The sequence below is a fragment of the Lotus japonicus genome, chromosome 4 (genome assembly GCF_012489685.1).
Source record: "Lotus japonicus ecotype B-129 chromosome 4, LjGifu_v1.2".
NCBI classification, from domain to species: domain Eukaryota; kingdom Viridiplantae; phylum Streptophyta; class Magnoliopsida; order Fabales; family Fabaceae; genus Lotus; species Lotus japonicus.
In genome coordinates this window covers 20385175-20403013 of record NC_080044.1, presented here as the reverse complement: position 1 = coordinate 20403013, position 17839 = coordinate 20385175, and the positions used below count along the sequence as shown (strand labels likewise).

Here is a 17839-nt window from a genome sequence, read left to right as displayed (position 1 = left end):
ACCATTGGGAGAGTGAAACTGTGAAAGTGACTAACTCTTGCAAACAAGAACAAAAATGGGACAAAAGTAGGTACTACGGTGGCTCTTTATTTGCAGAAAAGACTTTAATGTAATAGGCCAATTGTGTTCATGTTCAGAATATGGTGAATCGTTACAACAATTTGAATCTACTATTTCTACCTTAACTTGCTCTTGACCTAAACATAGCTACGCCTGTGCCACTCTGATGCTTTATTTAATTAGAGATCAAATTGTCCAATTCAATCTTGGAATAGTTTAATACCTGACCTTCATTGAAATGACAAAATTTGAGACCACCATTCAAAAAGATATCAAAGCAAGTACAGTATGCTTCAGAAAGTTAAAGATCCTTCAAGGAAACTTGAGAAAGAAACAGAATGTACAATAACAACTCTATTTGCACATATGGAAAAGGCCCTAAGGCACTTGAGTTCTTAAGGAGAAAATATATTCAGAAAAGATACTCTAGTATTAATCAAGCGCTTAAACAAGCATTCTGATTCGTTTTCAATCCTTTCGATAGCAACAACCAAAGCTTCTAGCCTTCTATGTGCAGATTGAATCTTCTCAGCCTCAGCATCTTTGCTCACATTCTCCATAATCAAGCTGCTAAGTGCAAAATCCACTTTTTCCAACTCATTGATATTCTCCTGTTGATCATTGCTAGCAAGCACCCCTTTCTGCATCAACCTTGAAACTAGTGCCCACTTATTAAGCTTTGATTTCAAGATTGGTGAAGAAACAAACACAACAAGTGACTGAAAAATTGAGCTAGTGATCAAACTAGCTTCTCTTAACACTCTCACAATTGAACAAAGGTGGTCATCAAGATCAAGAGGAAAAAAGGCTCCAAATGACCCATCAATCTGCTTCAATAAAAGCAGAGATTTTGTGCATTCCTTTCTCATGTTCCTCCTAAGGCTCCAATATGCAGAGAGATTGCTTTCAATTCCTAAATCCCCAAACTTTCTCCTTCTGAGTGCAGATTGAAGATCTTCAACTCTTCCTTTCATTGACAAAATTGAATCCCTTGTTTTGCCCAATTGATCCAAGAATCTCAAAGGGGAATCCAACAAGTCATTGATCCATTTCTCATTCTTGTGCTGGAATAGTGCTTGTTGGGTGAGTGGCAATTTGAGAAGATCTTCTATACACTTGTACAACTCTATAAGGCCAGAAAGACCATAACAAATTGTTTCAACCTTTGAGGTAGATGATGATGATGGTGATTCCCATGATTTAAGCTTGATCAGCTCCTCTTCAATCTGAATTGTGCTAGGGTGTGATCTTGTTGGTAAACTAATAGATCTAGCACTATACTTGCTTGAGTGCTTTGGGGAAAAAGTAGCCATTGTTGCCTTTTTCATGATTTAGGCCTAGGGTTCCTAATTTGTTGGGATGGACTCAATGATATTAATCTTTCCCTATTTATACCTGTAGATAATAAATGAAGCTTGGGGAAGAAGTTCAGAAGTATCTCTCATAGGCCTTGATGCCATTTGGTAAATGAATGTGAAAAGGGGCTGAGCTTGGCTTTTCTGTGACGTGTTTATGTCATTATCATGTCTTTATCACTTCATCAGCAATACAAGTAGCCATCCATAATTTAAATGAAACGTCATTATACATGCCACTTATTTTTCTTAGCCAAAGTAGGTTAGAGAGTCGGGAGAATAATCGTTCACCTCACAATCAGCACATTAAACAGTAGACTAATGAATTTTATACATGTCACATATGAGAAAGTTATAGTTAAAAAATGAGAAAAAAATATTATGTTTGAATGAGATTATCTAAGTTTTTTTTATTAACACAAATTTAGGGTAAGGGATGGTGTTGGAGTCCGAAGTTTGATTTATTGAGAACTTATAAGACTTTGTTTGGTTTTCAGTTTGAAAGTCCATTTAGGGCATTGGAATTCAAGATCACGCATTTCTATGCTCCAAACATGAAAGAGACTTTGAACCTCCGTTGAGCGAAAACACTTTCAAACTAAAAACCAAACAGATACTAAAAGACTTACATTCAATTCATTCTAAGAATACTAACATCGGACACTGAAAGACTTACATTTATTTCATTCCAAGGATACCAACAAGTGTTTGTACCTGTAACAAGTACAAGACCTATAATACTCCACTAGACTAACCCCCTTAAAATTTATCTTAAGTCTATTTTATGAGTGAATACTTATATGATAAATATTTATTGATAGTATAAGTGTTGAATCTTAACAATATATAAAGCCCATCCACAAAAATGAGCCGTACTGTTATTTAATTTCCACATGTCACAGCTCTATTGGTTGGTTTCACCTATTTTCCACATGTCCTTAGCTGATTGGTCCAAATCCTTGCATTTTGATCGGTCGAAATCATTGAATCATTAATTAGAAATGTCAATAGCACACGGTTTTGTCTTTATTCATACATGGTTTTGTCAATATTAATTAGTACCCGGTTTTGCCCACATATTAAGTAAATATTAAATTTTTAAATTTTGTTTAATATGGAAAAAGTCCTAACTTGGTATGTCACGTAAAAACCAAATATGGTTTCAATTTCAGGAGAACAAATATGGAAAAAGAAAATGAGCTGTATGAATAAAGACATACCCGGTTTTAAACAGAATGGAAATATTTGACTGATATGGAAAAAGTCATACCCGATTTTGTCTATTGTATACTTCTCAAATATGGAAGTATTTGACTGATATCAATTGTGATAATTAATTGACGAGAACAAATTTTATTTTTTGAAAAAATTTCAATTTTTACATGTATATTTTCCCGCCTTTCTCATATCCGCCAATAAATGCTATTTTGAAAACACTACCAAAGGGCCTTTACACAGCTCAAAGAATTACATATCAGCAAGACATGCTATGGGCTCCATATACCATTCAGATAAAGCATGACAAAAACGATTATTCTTGGCCCTTAGCCATTCCCAAGCCTTCCTCCTTGCCAGCTCAAAAACAGAATCTACATCAAACACTTCTTCCCTAAAAATCCTCCCATTCCTACCAATCCAAATGTGCCAAACTGCAGCAAGCCAGATAAGCGATAACCCCCTCAAGAGACCTAAACCAAGACAGTAGACAAATCTTAATCTTAATAATATATAAAGCCCATCCACCAAAGTGGGCCGTACTGTTATTTAATTTCCACATGTCACAACTCTATTGGTTGGTTTCACCTATTTTCCACATGTCCTTAGCTGATTGGTCCAAATCCTTGCATTTTGATTGGTCGAAATCATTGAATCATTAATTAGAAATGTCAATAGCACACGATTTTGTCTTTATTCATACATGGTTTTGTCAATATTAATTAGTACCCGGTTTTGCCCACATATTAAGTAAATATTAAATTTTTAAATTTTGTTTAATATGGAAAAAGTCCTAACTTGGTATGTCACGTAAAAACCAAATATGGTTTCAATTTCAGGAGAACAAATATGGAAAAAGAAAATGAGCTGTATGAATAAAGACATACCCGGTTTTAAACAGAATGGAAATATTTGACTGATATGGAAAAAGTCATACCCGGTTTTGTCTATTGTATACTTCTCAAATATGGAAGTATTTGACTAATATCAATTGTGATAATTAATTGACGAGAACAAATTTTATTTTTTGAAAAAATTTCAATTTTTACATGTATATTTTCCCGCCTTGCTCATATCCGCCAATAAATGCTATTTTAAAAACACTACCAAAGGGCCTTTACACAGCTCAAAGAATTACATATCAGCAAGACATGCTATGGGCTCCATATACCATTCAGATAAAGCATGACAAAAACGATTATTCTTGGCTATTAGCCATTCCCAAGCCTTCCTCCTTGCCAGCTCAAAAACAGAATCTGCATCAAACACTTCTTCCCTAAAAATCCTCCCATTCCTACCAATCCAAATGTGCCGAACTGCAGCAAGCCAGATAAGCGATAACCCCCTCAAGAGACCTGAACCAAGACAGTAGACAAATCTTAATCTTAATAATATATAAAGCCCATCCACCAAAGTGGGCCGTACTGTTATTTAATTTCCACATGTCACAGCTCTATTGGTTGGTTTCACCTATTTTCCACATGTCCTTAGCTGATTGGTCCAAATCCTTGCATTTTGATTGGTCAAAATCATTGAATCATTAATTAGAAATGTCAATAGCACACGGTTTTGTCTTTATTCATACATGGTTTTGTCAATATTAATTAGTACCCGGTTTTGCCCACATATTAAGTAAATATTAAATTTTTAAATTTTGTTTAATATGGAAAAAGTCCTAACTTGGTATGTCACGTAAAAACCAAATATGGTTTCAATTTCAGGAGAACAAATATGGAAAAAGAAAATGAGCTGTATGAATAAAGACATACCCGGTTTTAAACAGAATGGAAATATTTGACTGATATGGAAAAAGTCATACCCGGTTGTGTCTATTGTATACTTCTCAAATATGGAAGTATTTGACTGATATCAATTGTGATAATTAATTGACGAGAACAAATTTTATTTTTTGAAAAAATGTCAATTTTTACATGTATATTTTCCCGCCTTTCTCATATCCGCCAATAAATGCTATTTTAAAAACACTACCAAAGGGCCTTTACACAGCTCAAAGAATTACATATCAGCAAGACATGCTATGGGCTCCATATACCATTCAGATAAAGCATGACAAAAACGATTATTCTTGGCTCTTAGCCATTCCCAAGCCTTCCTCCTTGCCAGCTCAAAAACAGAATCTGCATCAAACACTTCTTCCCTAAAAATCCTCCCATTCCTACCAATCCAAATGTGCCGAACTGCAGCAAGCCAGATAAGCGATAACCCCCTCAAGAGACCTGAACCAAGACAGTAGACAAATCTTAATCTTAATAATATATAAAGCCCATCCACCAAAGTGGGCCGTACTGTTATTTAATTTCCACATGTCACAGCTCTATTGGTTGGTTTCACCTATTTTCCACATGTCCTTAGCTGATTGGTCCAAATCCTTGCATTTTGATTGGTCAAAATCATTGAATCATTAATTAGAAATGTCAATAGCACACGGTTTTGTCTTTATGCATACATGGTTTTGTCAATATTAATTAGTACCCGGTTTTGCCCACATATTAAGTAAATATTAAATTTTTAAATTTTGTTTAATATGGAAAAAGTCCTAACTTGGTATGTCACGTAAAAACCAAATATGGTTTCAATTTCAGGAGAACAAATATGGAAAAAGAAAATGAGCTGTATGAATAAAGACATACCCGGTTTTAAACAGAATGGAAATATTTGACTGATATGGAAAAAGTCATACCCGGTTTTGTCTATTGTATACTTCTCAAATATGGAAGTATTTGACTGATATCAATTGTGATAATTAATTGACGAGAACAAATTTTATTTTTTGAAAAAATTTCAATTTTTACATGTATATTTTCCCGCCTTTCTCATATCCGCCAATAAATGCTATTTTAAAAACACTACCAAAGGGCCTTTACACAGCTCAAAGAATTACATATCAGCAAGACATGCTATGGGCTCCATATACCATTCAGATAAAGCATGACAAAAACGATTATTCTTGGCCCTTAGCCATTCCCAAGCCTTCCTCCTTGCCAGCTCAAAAACAGAATCTGCATCAAACACTTCTTCCCTAAAAATCCTCCCATTCCTACCAATCCAAATGTGCCGAACTGCAGCAAGCCAGATAAGCGATAACCCCCTCAAGAGACCTGAACCAAGACAGTAGACAAATTGATAAAAATGGTCCTTTGAGCTGCTAGGAAGTACCAACGATATGCCCAGCCATTGAACAATTAAAGACCAGACTTGCCATGCTTTCATACAACTGATAAAAATGTGATCAGAGGACTCAACTGCAGACGAGCATAAAGGGCACAGCAGATCAGCCAAAGAGACATTCCGCTTAGCTAAATTCTCCTTGGACTGATATAAGTTTAATATAATATGATATAAGTTTGATACTATAAAGTTCAATTTCTCTTTTTCTCCCTTAAATTGTTTACTTTTTTCACTAAGATACTAAAACATAATCACCATTTTTCATATTTTAATCCAAACGAAATTGACAAAGTTATTTGGATTTAGTTTTATTTGGCTTTAAATTATGCAAGGTCAAGCGAAAATTAAGAAATTAAGGTAGATTAAAAAGTGCTATTCTATATCACATGAGATTTGACTTTGAAAGCTACATTAAAGATAGCTATTTTATATCACATGATATTATTAATTATATGTTTAATTTGTGTTTATTTTTTCTCTACAAATATTTAAATGGTCTCTGCTCTTTGTTTTGAAACACAAAATCTCACAAATATAACATTGCCATGTAAAATATATTTCACATGACCAAAGCTATTTGACTCAGCAAATCAAAGATAAAAATGCACGACAAGTTAATTAGACAGTGGAAATTTATCAACAAAGTTGGAAATCAAATCAACATGCTGAAAATTTACATAGGGTCATACATTGTCGTTGTGCCATCCCTTGTGCCATATAGTTTTTTTCTTTTCACATAAGAAAATGTAAATCTGTATCGTATGGTCTTATATTCATTATTTCTTGATTATATTGAGAAGCATAATCAAAGTACGTACTTTGCAACTCGAATATGTGCACCCTTTCCATCCTTTTCGTCTATCCGATAACAATGGCGAATAAATGTTAATTTACACAACAGGTTTAGAATGTATATGGAAACTAAGTCAGAAATTAGTTAGTCTATCAATGTGTAAAGAGATTATTCCAATAATAATGTCCACCACGTGAGAACACTTGAAGTACTGCCCAAATGAGTGATACCAATATACTACACCTATTTCTCTTAAAAATCTATGTCTATGGTCAAAAGAATCATGCAATTCATTATCCTACCTAATCTTTTATATGAACTGCAATACCTCAGGCTATGATTATGTCTCCGATTAAAAGCATTGCTTACTACTCAGTATAGTTGTCTTTATTTTATCTTGGATTAATACATCAGAAGACCCCTGAATTTGTAAAGGGAATCAGTTCCAGGGCATGGAAAATTTTCGCATCAAATTAAGAGCCCATCATGTTATATTTCTTCCCCCCCCCCCAGCAAACTCCCCCATTATGTTTGTAGTTAAATAATTGATTCAATTTTTCTTCTTGACACAGAGGCACCAACAGGTTCAACTTCTAAGAGGGGACGAGGAAGACCAAGAAAAGACTCACAACCTGTTACCTCACCCTCTACGCGTTCTATTGAGGTTCCTTTGGTCACACCTGTTTTTCAAGGTCTGCATTGGACACAAGTGTACCTTTCGAAACTTAGAGTTTGACTTAATTGCTACAATTTCATGTTTATATTTATGATACTTTTTTACGTGGTTGTAGGGATAATTGTATCTCCGATTTCCTCAATGCATGTGTCACATGTTACTCCTGTAGTTCAAGGTATGTAGCTCCATTGTCCTCAGCGCATGTATCATGGAAGTTAAATTAAGGCCGAAGCTCTCTAATGAGTCCATCATGCTCTATCTATTTCCCCCCCGCAAACTTCCCCTATATGTTAGTAGTTAAATAATTCATTCATTTTTTCTTCTTCACATAGAGGCTCCAACAAATTCAACTCCTAAGAGGGGACGAGGAAGGCCAAGGAAAGACTCACAACCTGTTACCTCACCCTATCTGCGTTCTAATGAAATCCCTTTGGTTACACCTGTTTTTCAAGGTCTCAATTTGACACAAATATACCTTTCGCATTAAGTTTGGCCTAATTGTTACTAATTTAAATTTCATTTTATGATACTTTTTAAGGGGGCGAATGCATTGCATCATCTTCAACTACTGCAATTGAAGAATCTAGGATTCCACTTCAACCAATACAAAGTAAGTTTGTTTGTCCATATTAGACGATTTCCTTTAATTTTTTCATGCTTAAAATCAAGATACATAAGGTTTTGAAAATGTAGTGTTTACCAGAAAACATGAAATTAATTTGAGGTTTAATTTTAATGTACAAAACTCAGCGGCAAGGGAAATCAATGGCTATAATAATAACAATTCATTGCCTAGTTCCAGTAACCTTTCACGTGCACAATCAAGGAATGTTCAAACTACTTCAGGTAAGTAACTTCAATAGTTGCAAGAATTGTTGTATCCTTATATTCAAAATTTGATTCGGTTAAAATAGTTGCATGCTTTCAATCATTTTAGGATCAAGAAAAAGGAAAGCACCCCAAAAGGAGAATGAGACATTATCTTCATATAGTCAAACCCGTAGAGGGAAGACAAAGACCATTCACAAGACAATCGTCACATCCATTGCCGAGACTCAATATGCGTTTCAGAATAACATTGACGAACATGTTCATACTGGCACTATTCTAGGTATACTAGATTCATAATTTGATGTAGGATGTTAATGCTTAAATATAGGTTCTTAATGCTTAAACATAGGATCTTAATGGTTAAATATTACATAGCAGATGATCCTACTCATGTGTACAATCCTGTTCATGCCAAAGGAGAAATTGAAGGTATTTAATATTGTTTTCATATTTTAAAATATATGTCATGAAAGAATATAATAAGGAAATGATCCAAATTATATTTCCCTTTTGCAGAACTGTTGGACTTTGGTGAGCCAGGACATGAGTGTTCCTTCTGCTTTGCTACGATGTGGTATGAGGAAAGGAGTGAGAAATCTAAACATACTCCTAATCCGGAGTTTTCATTATGCTGCTTAAAAGGAAAAGTGCAACTACCTGTCTTGCAAAGACCACCTGATTTATTGTTTAATCTAATGAATGGAGTCGATCCAAGGTCTAAACACTTCAAAGAAAATATAAGATCGTACAACAGTGCATTTTCTTTTACGTCAATGGGTGGTAAAGTTGAGTCTTCAATAAATGATGGAGGTGGACCTCCGCAATTCATTTTGAGTGAACAAAATTACCACAAGATTGGGAGCTTATTGCCTAACGAAGGACATGTGCCGAAGTTTGCACAGTTGTATATTTACGATACCCTTAACGAGACTTCAAACAGATTGCATCATTTTAAGTACGTTTCATACCTTCAAACATTAGATCAAAATTGAACAACTTCTTGGTCTTAATGTTGATGCCATAATATTTTCAGGATGGACACAAACTGTTTAGACAAATCTCTGATTGAGGATCTTACAAAAATGATTGATATTGAAAATGGACTTGCTCAATCTTTCAGAAGAGTTAGAGATTTCATTACAACAGGAGGGCCACAAAAATTTTGTCTTAGATTATTCAGAGGAAGAAATAAAGATGCACGACTGTACAACATACCCACAGTTGATGAAGTGGCTGCCTTAATTGTGGGAGACTTTAATAATTTAGACTGCGAACGAGATGTTGTTGTAAAGGACACTACAGGCACATTCACAAGGTTGCACGAGAATCATGTTTCTTACATCCCCCTGCAGTATCCTTTGTTATTTCCATATGGAGAAGATGGCTATCAAGACGACATCCCATACAGGGAACCTGTCATGGAGGATCAATATAACAAAAGAGACTCAGTTACTCTTAAAGACCTTGTTGCTTTTCGTATTCAGGATAGACGCATTGAATACGGCAATGTCATTCGTGCTGGACGACTCTTTCAACAATTTATCGTTGATGCATATACCATGATAGAATCTCAACGGTTAAATTGGGTGAGATTTAATCAAAATAAGATCAGAGCTGAGGTTTATTCTGGATTACATGACGCAGTAGCTAGGGGCGACACCGAAGCTACAACAACTGGAAAGCGCATCATATTGCCAGCTTCATATATGGGAAGCACACGATATATGTTCAATAATTTTCAGGACTCTATGGCAATTTGCAAGAGATTTGGATATCCAGATTTGTTCATAACTATGACATGCAACGCCAATTGGCCATAAATCAAGTCGTTTGTTGAGTCGAGAGGATCTCGCCCAGATGAGCGTCCAGATATGTTAGTTCGCATTTTTAAGATGAAGGTGAATCAGCTGATGAAAGATTTCAAAAATGGTCATTTATTTGGAAAAGTGGATGCAGGTTCGTAATACATTCTCACTACATTACTATGCCTCACTTATGTTGTTTAATTTATTGCTCAGTTATCATGTTTCACGTCTCTAATCAACCAAATTTTTTGAATTATTCTACTTTTTTTGTTATCATTTTAAAAGAAAAATATGTTTCTAATTTAGAATAAGCTACGGAATATGTGAAGCTGTTACAAATTTTTTTTAATCATTAATATGTTTTTTTAGGTATGTATACAGTTGAATTTCAGAAAAGAGGACTTCCTCACGCGCACATACTGATTTGGTTGCAAGGAGAAAATAAGTTGAAGACTGGGGATGACATTGACAAAGTCATCTCTGCCGAGCTTCCTGATCCAGTGTTATATCCCAAATTGCACGTTGTAGTTTCTAACTTCATGATACATGGACCGTGTGGTAGTGCAAATAAAAAATCACCATGCATGGAGAAGGGTAGGTGCACTAAATTCTTTCCAAAAAAATTTCAAAACACCACAACGATTGACGAAGAAGGCTATCCGCAGTATAAAAGAAGGCAAACAGGGATTGTAATCAAGAAAAAAGACATTGAAATAGATAACAGGTATGCAATTTTTTACAAATGTAATATGCTTTCCGTGAAAATATGGAAAATACATCAGATATGTTATTTAATACAATTGTAATCTATATTCGCCATAACCGACATTGCAGGTATGTTGTGCCTTACAATCCCATGCTCCTTATGAGGTATCAAGCTCACATAAATGTGGAGTATTACAACAAATCCAATGCTATAAAATATTTGTTCAAATATATCAACAAAGGCGCAGACCGAGCAATGCTTGAAATTTCATAGAAGGACAACGATGCTCAAGCGAAAGAGCCAGTGGATGAGGTAAAGCAATATTATGATTGTCGTTATCTATCTCCGTGCGAGGCAGCTTGGAGAACATTTGGCTTTACCATACACAAACGATGGCCGTCTGTGCAAAAACTAAATTTCCATCTCCCAAATGAATATTTGGTTTACTATAATGATGACGAAGACGTTGGAGATGTTCTAGAAAAGAGTGGTACAAAATCCACAATGTTTATGGCTTGGTTTGCAGCTAATGAAAAATACCTAGAAGGGCAAGATCTAACATATGCTGAATTTCCCAGTAGATTTGTTTATCATAAAAAAGATAGAATCTAGAAACCAAGAAAGAGGGGTTTTAAAATTGGCAGACTACAGTATATCCCTCCAGGCATCGGTGAGTTATATTACATGAGAATCCTACTAACTATGCAAAAGGGTTGTACATCATATAGAAGTATCAGAACAGTGAAAGGAGTAACATATGATACTTTTAAGGAAGCATGCGATCAATTGAGATTGCTAACAGATGACAAAGAATATATTGATGCAATTAAAGAAGTCTCTGATTTAGCTTCCGGAGAACAAATGAGGAAACTCTTTGTAAGAATGTTGATGATGAATTCAATCTCAAAACCTATTGATGTTTGGGAATCATGTTGGCTACTCTTATCAGAAGGCATTCTACACCATAGAAGAAAAGAATTGCATAATCCAGGTACGAAATTTTACAAGTTATATTATTAAGATTTGAAATGCTGTTATAATAAGTTAATTATTGATTGGATTAATTTAATTGAAATTCACAACTTTAAAAAATCACACTGCGCAATATAAATGAATTATCTGTGAACAACATAAGTTATATTCGATACAGTTAAAAATAATTTGTTAATCTTTATTCTCGACTGTAGGCCTACGAATCGCAGATGCTGATTTGAAAAATTTATGTATCATTGAAATTGAGAAGCTGCTTCAAAGAAATGGTAGGTCATTAAATGATTACCCATGTTTGCCAACTCCAGAATATGATGAAGTCCTGCAATTTGACAATAGATTTATTGTTGATGAACTAAACTATGACAAAGATGCATTAAAGGTACAATATGAAGAGTTGCTTAGTATGCTTACACCTGAGCAAAAGTCTGTATATGAGAGGGTTGTCACATCTGTGTTGTCAAACTCAGGAGGCTTCTACTTTTTATATGGATATGGTGGAACTGGAAAGACTTTTGTGTGAAACACTTTATCAGCGTCACTTAGATCCAAAGGACTAATTGTTCTTACCGTTGCTTCCAGTGGCATAGCATCATTACTCTTGCCTGGAGGCAGAACAACTCATTCTAAATTCTGCATTCCATTAGATGCTACAGAGAACTCGACATGTAATATAAAGCAGGGAAGTCACGAGCAAAACTTCTACTTGAAACAAGTCTTATTATATGGGATGAAGCTCCAATGTTGAAAAAGTATTGTTTCGAAGCTTTAGACGTTACACTCCGAGATTTAATGAGGTCGAAAAATGAAGTTAACGCCCATAAGCCTTTTGGAGGAAAAGTAGTAATACTTGGAGGTGATTTTAGACAAATACTACCTGTAATAACTAGAGGAAGCAGACAGGAAATCGTCGAATCTACTGTAAACTCTTCCTCATTGTGGAAACACTGCAAAGTTATGAAATTGACTAAGAACATGAGCCTAACCGCAGCTGAGACGGCTGATGAAGCAAAAGAAATCAAAGACTTTGCAGATTGGATTCTTAAAATTGGAAATGACGACCATCCAGATTCCGGAGCAGGAGAGTACGAAGTCCAAATCCCGCCAGATCTGCTCATCCCAAATAGTCCTGACCCATTAATGGAATTGATTAGATATACATATCCTAACCTTGCGCACAAAATGAAAGACCCTCAGTTCTTTCAAGATAGGGCAATATTGGCCCCTACACTAGAGGCTGTTGAAATGATAAACACATACATGCTTGGGATGATAGCTGCACCAGAGCATGAATATCTGAGCTCCGACTCTGCCTTGCGATCTGATGAGGATTCTGAAATCCAAGGTGAGTGGTTTACCACCGAACTTTTGAACGACACTAAAAGTTTAGGAATGCCTAACCACAAACTTTTATTGAAAGTTGGTACTCCAATCATGCTTTTGAGAAATATAGACCAAGCAGCAGGTTTATGCAATGGAACCAGGTTAATTGTGGATGAACTTGGTGAACGTTTTATTGGTGCAACTGTTATCACGGGAACAAATGTTAGTGACAAAGTGCACATTTTAAGAATGGACTTGGTTCCTTCTGATTATAAATTTCCAATTAAATTCAGAAGAAGACAGTTTCCAATTGCAATATGCTTTGCTATGACCATAAACAAGAGCAAAGGACAAACACTATCTCAGGTTGGCCTATTCCTTCCGAGGCCCGTCTTCACTCATGGTCAGATATATGTAGCTCTTTCTAGAGTACACTCAAGAAAAGGTCTTAAACTTTGTATACTCAATGAGGCGGGCAAACAACAGACCACTACTGTAAATATAGTGTTTAAGGAAGTTTTTGGAAATGTTTGATGTACAATACACAATTACAATTACAATTATTTATTTCATTTTTCTCTTCATCTATCTTTACAGGGTTACCTTATACAAGAATAGCTTATTTATTTATTAAAATATTACAACATTAAATTTCCGTGCAACGCACGGGTTACGGAACTAGTTAATATATATACCTAAATCAAAATGCACTAAAAAAAATAGAAGAAACAAACCAGACCGGCGGCTCTGGCTCTCTATTGTCAATGAATCTAAGCCGACGGTCGCTTATGGTTCGGTATTAATGGTCTTTGGTTCATGAATTTCGGTTCCAAGTTCTCTGCACCTTGATTGAGTTATGGGAATAAATGTTTTAGGACAAAAAAATCATGATCCAATACACTTCATTTTATATATTTTCCATAATATATACATGGCGGTTTAATGGTTTATTATACTTTAGAAGATGAGGAACTCAAATAAAAGATAAAGGGCAAATCTTATATGGCACGCTTGTTGTTACTATGGATATTGAGATGTTCCCTTCAAGGATTACAATCTGCGAAAAAAACAAAGGGCTCCAATGTGCCAAAAATAAAGGGATAACAATCTGCCAAAATATAAATTCGGTGTAGTATTTTAAAATTTTGTATATAGTATTTAAAAAATTTGTACGTTATTCTTTGCGTCATTGCTTTAATATATGTAAGGACTGGTCTTTTTCTTGAGCAATAAACAAGGACCAGTCTTTTCCAAGAAAACAATTAAGAATCATAAACAATAGATCTGGTATGGTATGTGAATGAATTAAGTCAATTCCTAACAGAGACTTTATATAATTTTTATTCCACAAAATTAACATGAGGACATCAAATTGCCAATTTGCCATCAATCTCCAATTATCTATAGTCTGCCGGCTAAACCAAATATTCTCTTTGGCGGGACTTTGGGATATTTATTTCTATTGAATTGGATGTAGTAACAAGATTTTCAAACACACAACCACATGTTTGTATATCATGAATTAACAAGTTTGTTAATATAATTATAGATTTTTATTGGGTTAATCGTCTACTTGGCCCCTGTCTTTGTCTCGTCGTCTGAAATTAGTCCCTCCCCGGAAAATTTGTAAATCTGGGTCCTCTCGTTTGCAATTTGTATGAAGCAAGTCCTCGCCGGAGTCCAGAGCTCCGGCGAAAGGTGATTTGGCTTGCTGACTAGTTTAAAAGTGCTTACGTGGATTTAAAAAATAAAAATAAATTACACATCATAAAATTTAATTTACTTAACAAAATTAAAAACAATTAAAAAATTAATTCTCCCAAAAAACAATCATAGTAAAGTTAAACCCAGAAAATCAAAACATTTTTATCTCCTTCATAATCATCTTCATCAACTCACAAAGATCTTCATCTTCTCCATCCCATCATCTTCATCCCATTTTTCAAAGCTCAAATTAAAACAAATTAACCCAACAAATTAATACCCCAAATCAAAATAAACCCCAAAATAAACCTTCAAATCCCTAAATCAGAACTGTTCCAGCTTCTTCTTCCTCATCACCTCTTCGACTTCAACTTCTTCTTCCTGTTCCAGCTCCTTCACCCAGCAAGCAAGACCAAACCCAGCAACACCACCCATACCCAGCAACCAAAACCAAACATGTTTCTCAATCCAAGTCTCACCACACTAACGGCGAAGCTGCTCAATTGCAGGAGAGGAAGAAACACGTGAACCAGAGCAATAAAGAGAAAGGGATACAACTTTAGGGAGAATCAGAACAAAACTGGGAGAAGAACTCCACTGTTTTGCAGTAATTTCAGAGAGAGAAACCCTAATCCCAAACTCTGACACATGAATTGGGTTGAAGGTGAAAGAACGAACCCAGAAGCGTGAATCTGCATCGAAACCTAACGAACCCAGAAGCGCCCGGTGGCACGCCTCGCCGGCGAAGCTCGTCCTCTGATCCAGCGTCTTCTCCGCGGTGGCCTTGATCTTCGTTTTCTGGTCGATTTGGGTTTGTTGCTTTTCACGTTCTTGGTTTTCTGGTCGATTTGAGTTTGTTGCTTTTCACGTCCTCTGATTTGGGTTTTTTGCTTTTCACGTTCTTGCTTTTCACAGATCTTGGTTTTTCACGTTCTTTTCTTCTGTGTTTCTGGGTGTTTTTCTTCTCATCTTTTTCAAGTTCACCATTTTCTTCACTTTCATACCACCAACCACACTAGCATCAAGGGGGAAAGGTGAACAAGTGGCGATGGTGGGGTGAAGAAGTGGTGGGGTGGAGAAGAAAGGAGAAGCAGCGGCGGTGGTGGGCTGAAGAAGTGGTGGGCGGCTTGTTAGGATGGAGAAGATTGGGAAAATTTGTTTCCCTTATTTTAGGGTTTAGGATTAGTTTGTTTTTTTTTTTTAAACTGAGTTAGTTTGTTAATTGTTTTTATTAATTACATTAGAATCAGTTTTTTATTTATTTGAAAGTTAGGATTAGTTTTGTTAATTTAATTAAAACTGATTTGTATTTTTATTTTATTTTTTATTTTTCTTTTCCTTGACACGTCAGCCTCATTTATCCAGTCAGCATGCTTATTCATCACTCGCCGGAGCTTCGGGCTCCGACGAGGACCTGCTCGAGACTTATTGCAAACGAGAGGACCCGAATTTGTAAATTTTCCAGGGAGAGACTAATTTCAGACGGCAAGACAAAGACAGGGGCCAAGTAGACGATTTAGAGTGCATCAGCATATGAGACTTTTATATATAGTTTGATGACTCATGAGAGTTGGGAATTCATTTTCTACATTGGGCTAAGAGTATATATAAGTGATTAAACATTATCCACATATATTTACCAATCTTAAGACAATGAGTGAGTAAAGTCTTTCATTTATAAATTGTTCAACATTTGCTTATTCATTCAATGTGTGACTTATTTCATTCACTTTTTCCTTATTTACACTTGTGATTCAACATTGTTTTTACTCAAATGATGATAAATTGAAAGGGGAAACATGAAAAAAACATAACTAGCTAGATCGTTATTTTGTTAAAAGTCTCGTATGTAAGTGAAATTCTACTACATTCTATATTAATCACACTATAATTTGAGCTGCTTAATGCACTGCAATTGATGTTTCTTCCCTAAAGAGAAAAGTATAATGTTGAAATTACATGTGGAAAGCTGAAAGCATGTGATGATAGCATTACTGAAGGGATACTTTTCTTGGGTTAAACGAAGGCAGAAAAACACATATTCAAATGCTTTTAAAAGCCCTTGAGGCTCCAACTTTTATTTTTCCCCAAGAGAAAAAAAGGCTTTATCTTACTTGCTATGCACGGTCTTCACACAATTCATTCACAGGTCAACACGTGTAGTTCTTGAAATCCTCTATGTTTCCCACATCATTTTTGCCGGATATGCTGGGAGGGCAAACAAAACACCAGAATTATCATATTCTCAACCAATTCAATTGAAACAAATTAGAGTTTTTTTTTTTGTTCTTCTTCTTCTATGCATTGAAAAACAAGAGCGCTAAAATAAAATTATAGAACTGAAAATGAGTCTTTTAACATAAGATGCTCTAACTCATAGAATAAAGTATCTAGCATCGAATACATATTCATAGAATAAAGTATCTAGCCAAGGAGAGCAACCTCAACTTTAGAATTCTTTCGTTTGATAAACTTCAAAAACAGAGTAATATTAGAAATAAACTAAATGAGATTACCAAAAGTGTGAAAACTTGATACATTTAAGTTTTTAATCATGATGTGAGTGCTTTTTAGGCCCCCTCATGGATTAGCATTTTTTGTTCTTTTTTATTATTATTGATCAACTCGAAACCACTAGCCATACATTTGGTCAAGCAAGATTTGCGTATTTGCATTCGCAAGAGGCCTGCAGTCAGGGGACTTTAACAAGAGCTTTGATTAAATTCCCGACAATCTCCATGGAGAAATTCGTGAAAGAGCAGTTGAATTCAACAAAGAAGAGGAGGAGAGGCCGATAGGATTGCGCAAGAAGCCGGTGAGCAAAAGAAGGGGACCCCATAAAGGAAGATAGAGAGGAGAAATGGGGTGGAACCAAAGACGAATTTGAGATTACAAAACTTTCTGAAAACAAGCGTGACAAGTTAGATTTATCGAGTTCATATCCTATAAAAGTTATTAAGCAGACTAACTTTTATCAAGTTATAACTTTTGGATTAATTAGATCTCTCACCTAGATTTCATTCTCATATTTATGCATCATTGATGTTACGTTTCTCTTTTTAAAATACCAAATCTAAAATTATTGTTCTTACTTGTTTATGGAAATACACTATTCGCAAAGTGTATGTGTAAGCAGTAAGCGGATCATATTTTGAGAATTTATAATTAACAACACAACAATAAACCAAAATA

At 35.2% G+C, this 17839-nt stretch overlaps 1 protein-coding gene and 1 pseudogene across 1 annotated transcript; one reads left to right on the top strand and one right to left on the bottom strand.

Annotated features, from left to right (window-relative positions):
• Nucleotides 1-272: 272 nt before the first annotated feature.
• Nucleotides 273-1499, bottom strand: LOC130713705 (uncharacterized). Its single transcript, XM_057563504.1, has one exon. The coding sequence runs from the start codon at nucleotides 1386-1388 to the stop codon at nucleotides 456-458; it is 933 nt and encodes a 310-aa protein (XP_057419487.1). The 5' UTR covers nucleotides 1389-1499; the 3' UTR covers nucleotides 273-455.
• Nucleotides 1500-11332: 9833 nt separating this feature from the next.
• Nucleotides 11333-13477, top strand: LOC130712447 (uncharacterized; annotated as a pseudogene).
• Nucleotides 13478-17839: the final 4362 nt, after the last annotated feature.

Excerpts from the sequence above, each read along its gene's own strand:
- LOC130713705 (XM_057563504.1), bottom strand. The coding sequence starts at position 1,388 with ATGAAAAAGGCAACAATGGCTACTTTTTCCCCAAAGCACTCAAGCAAG.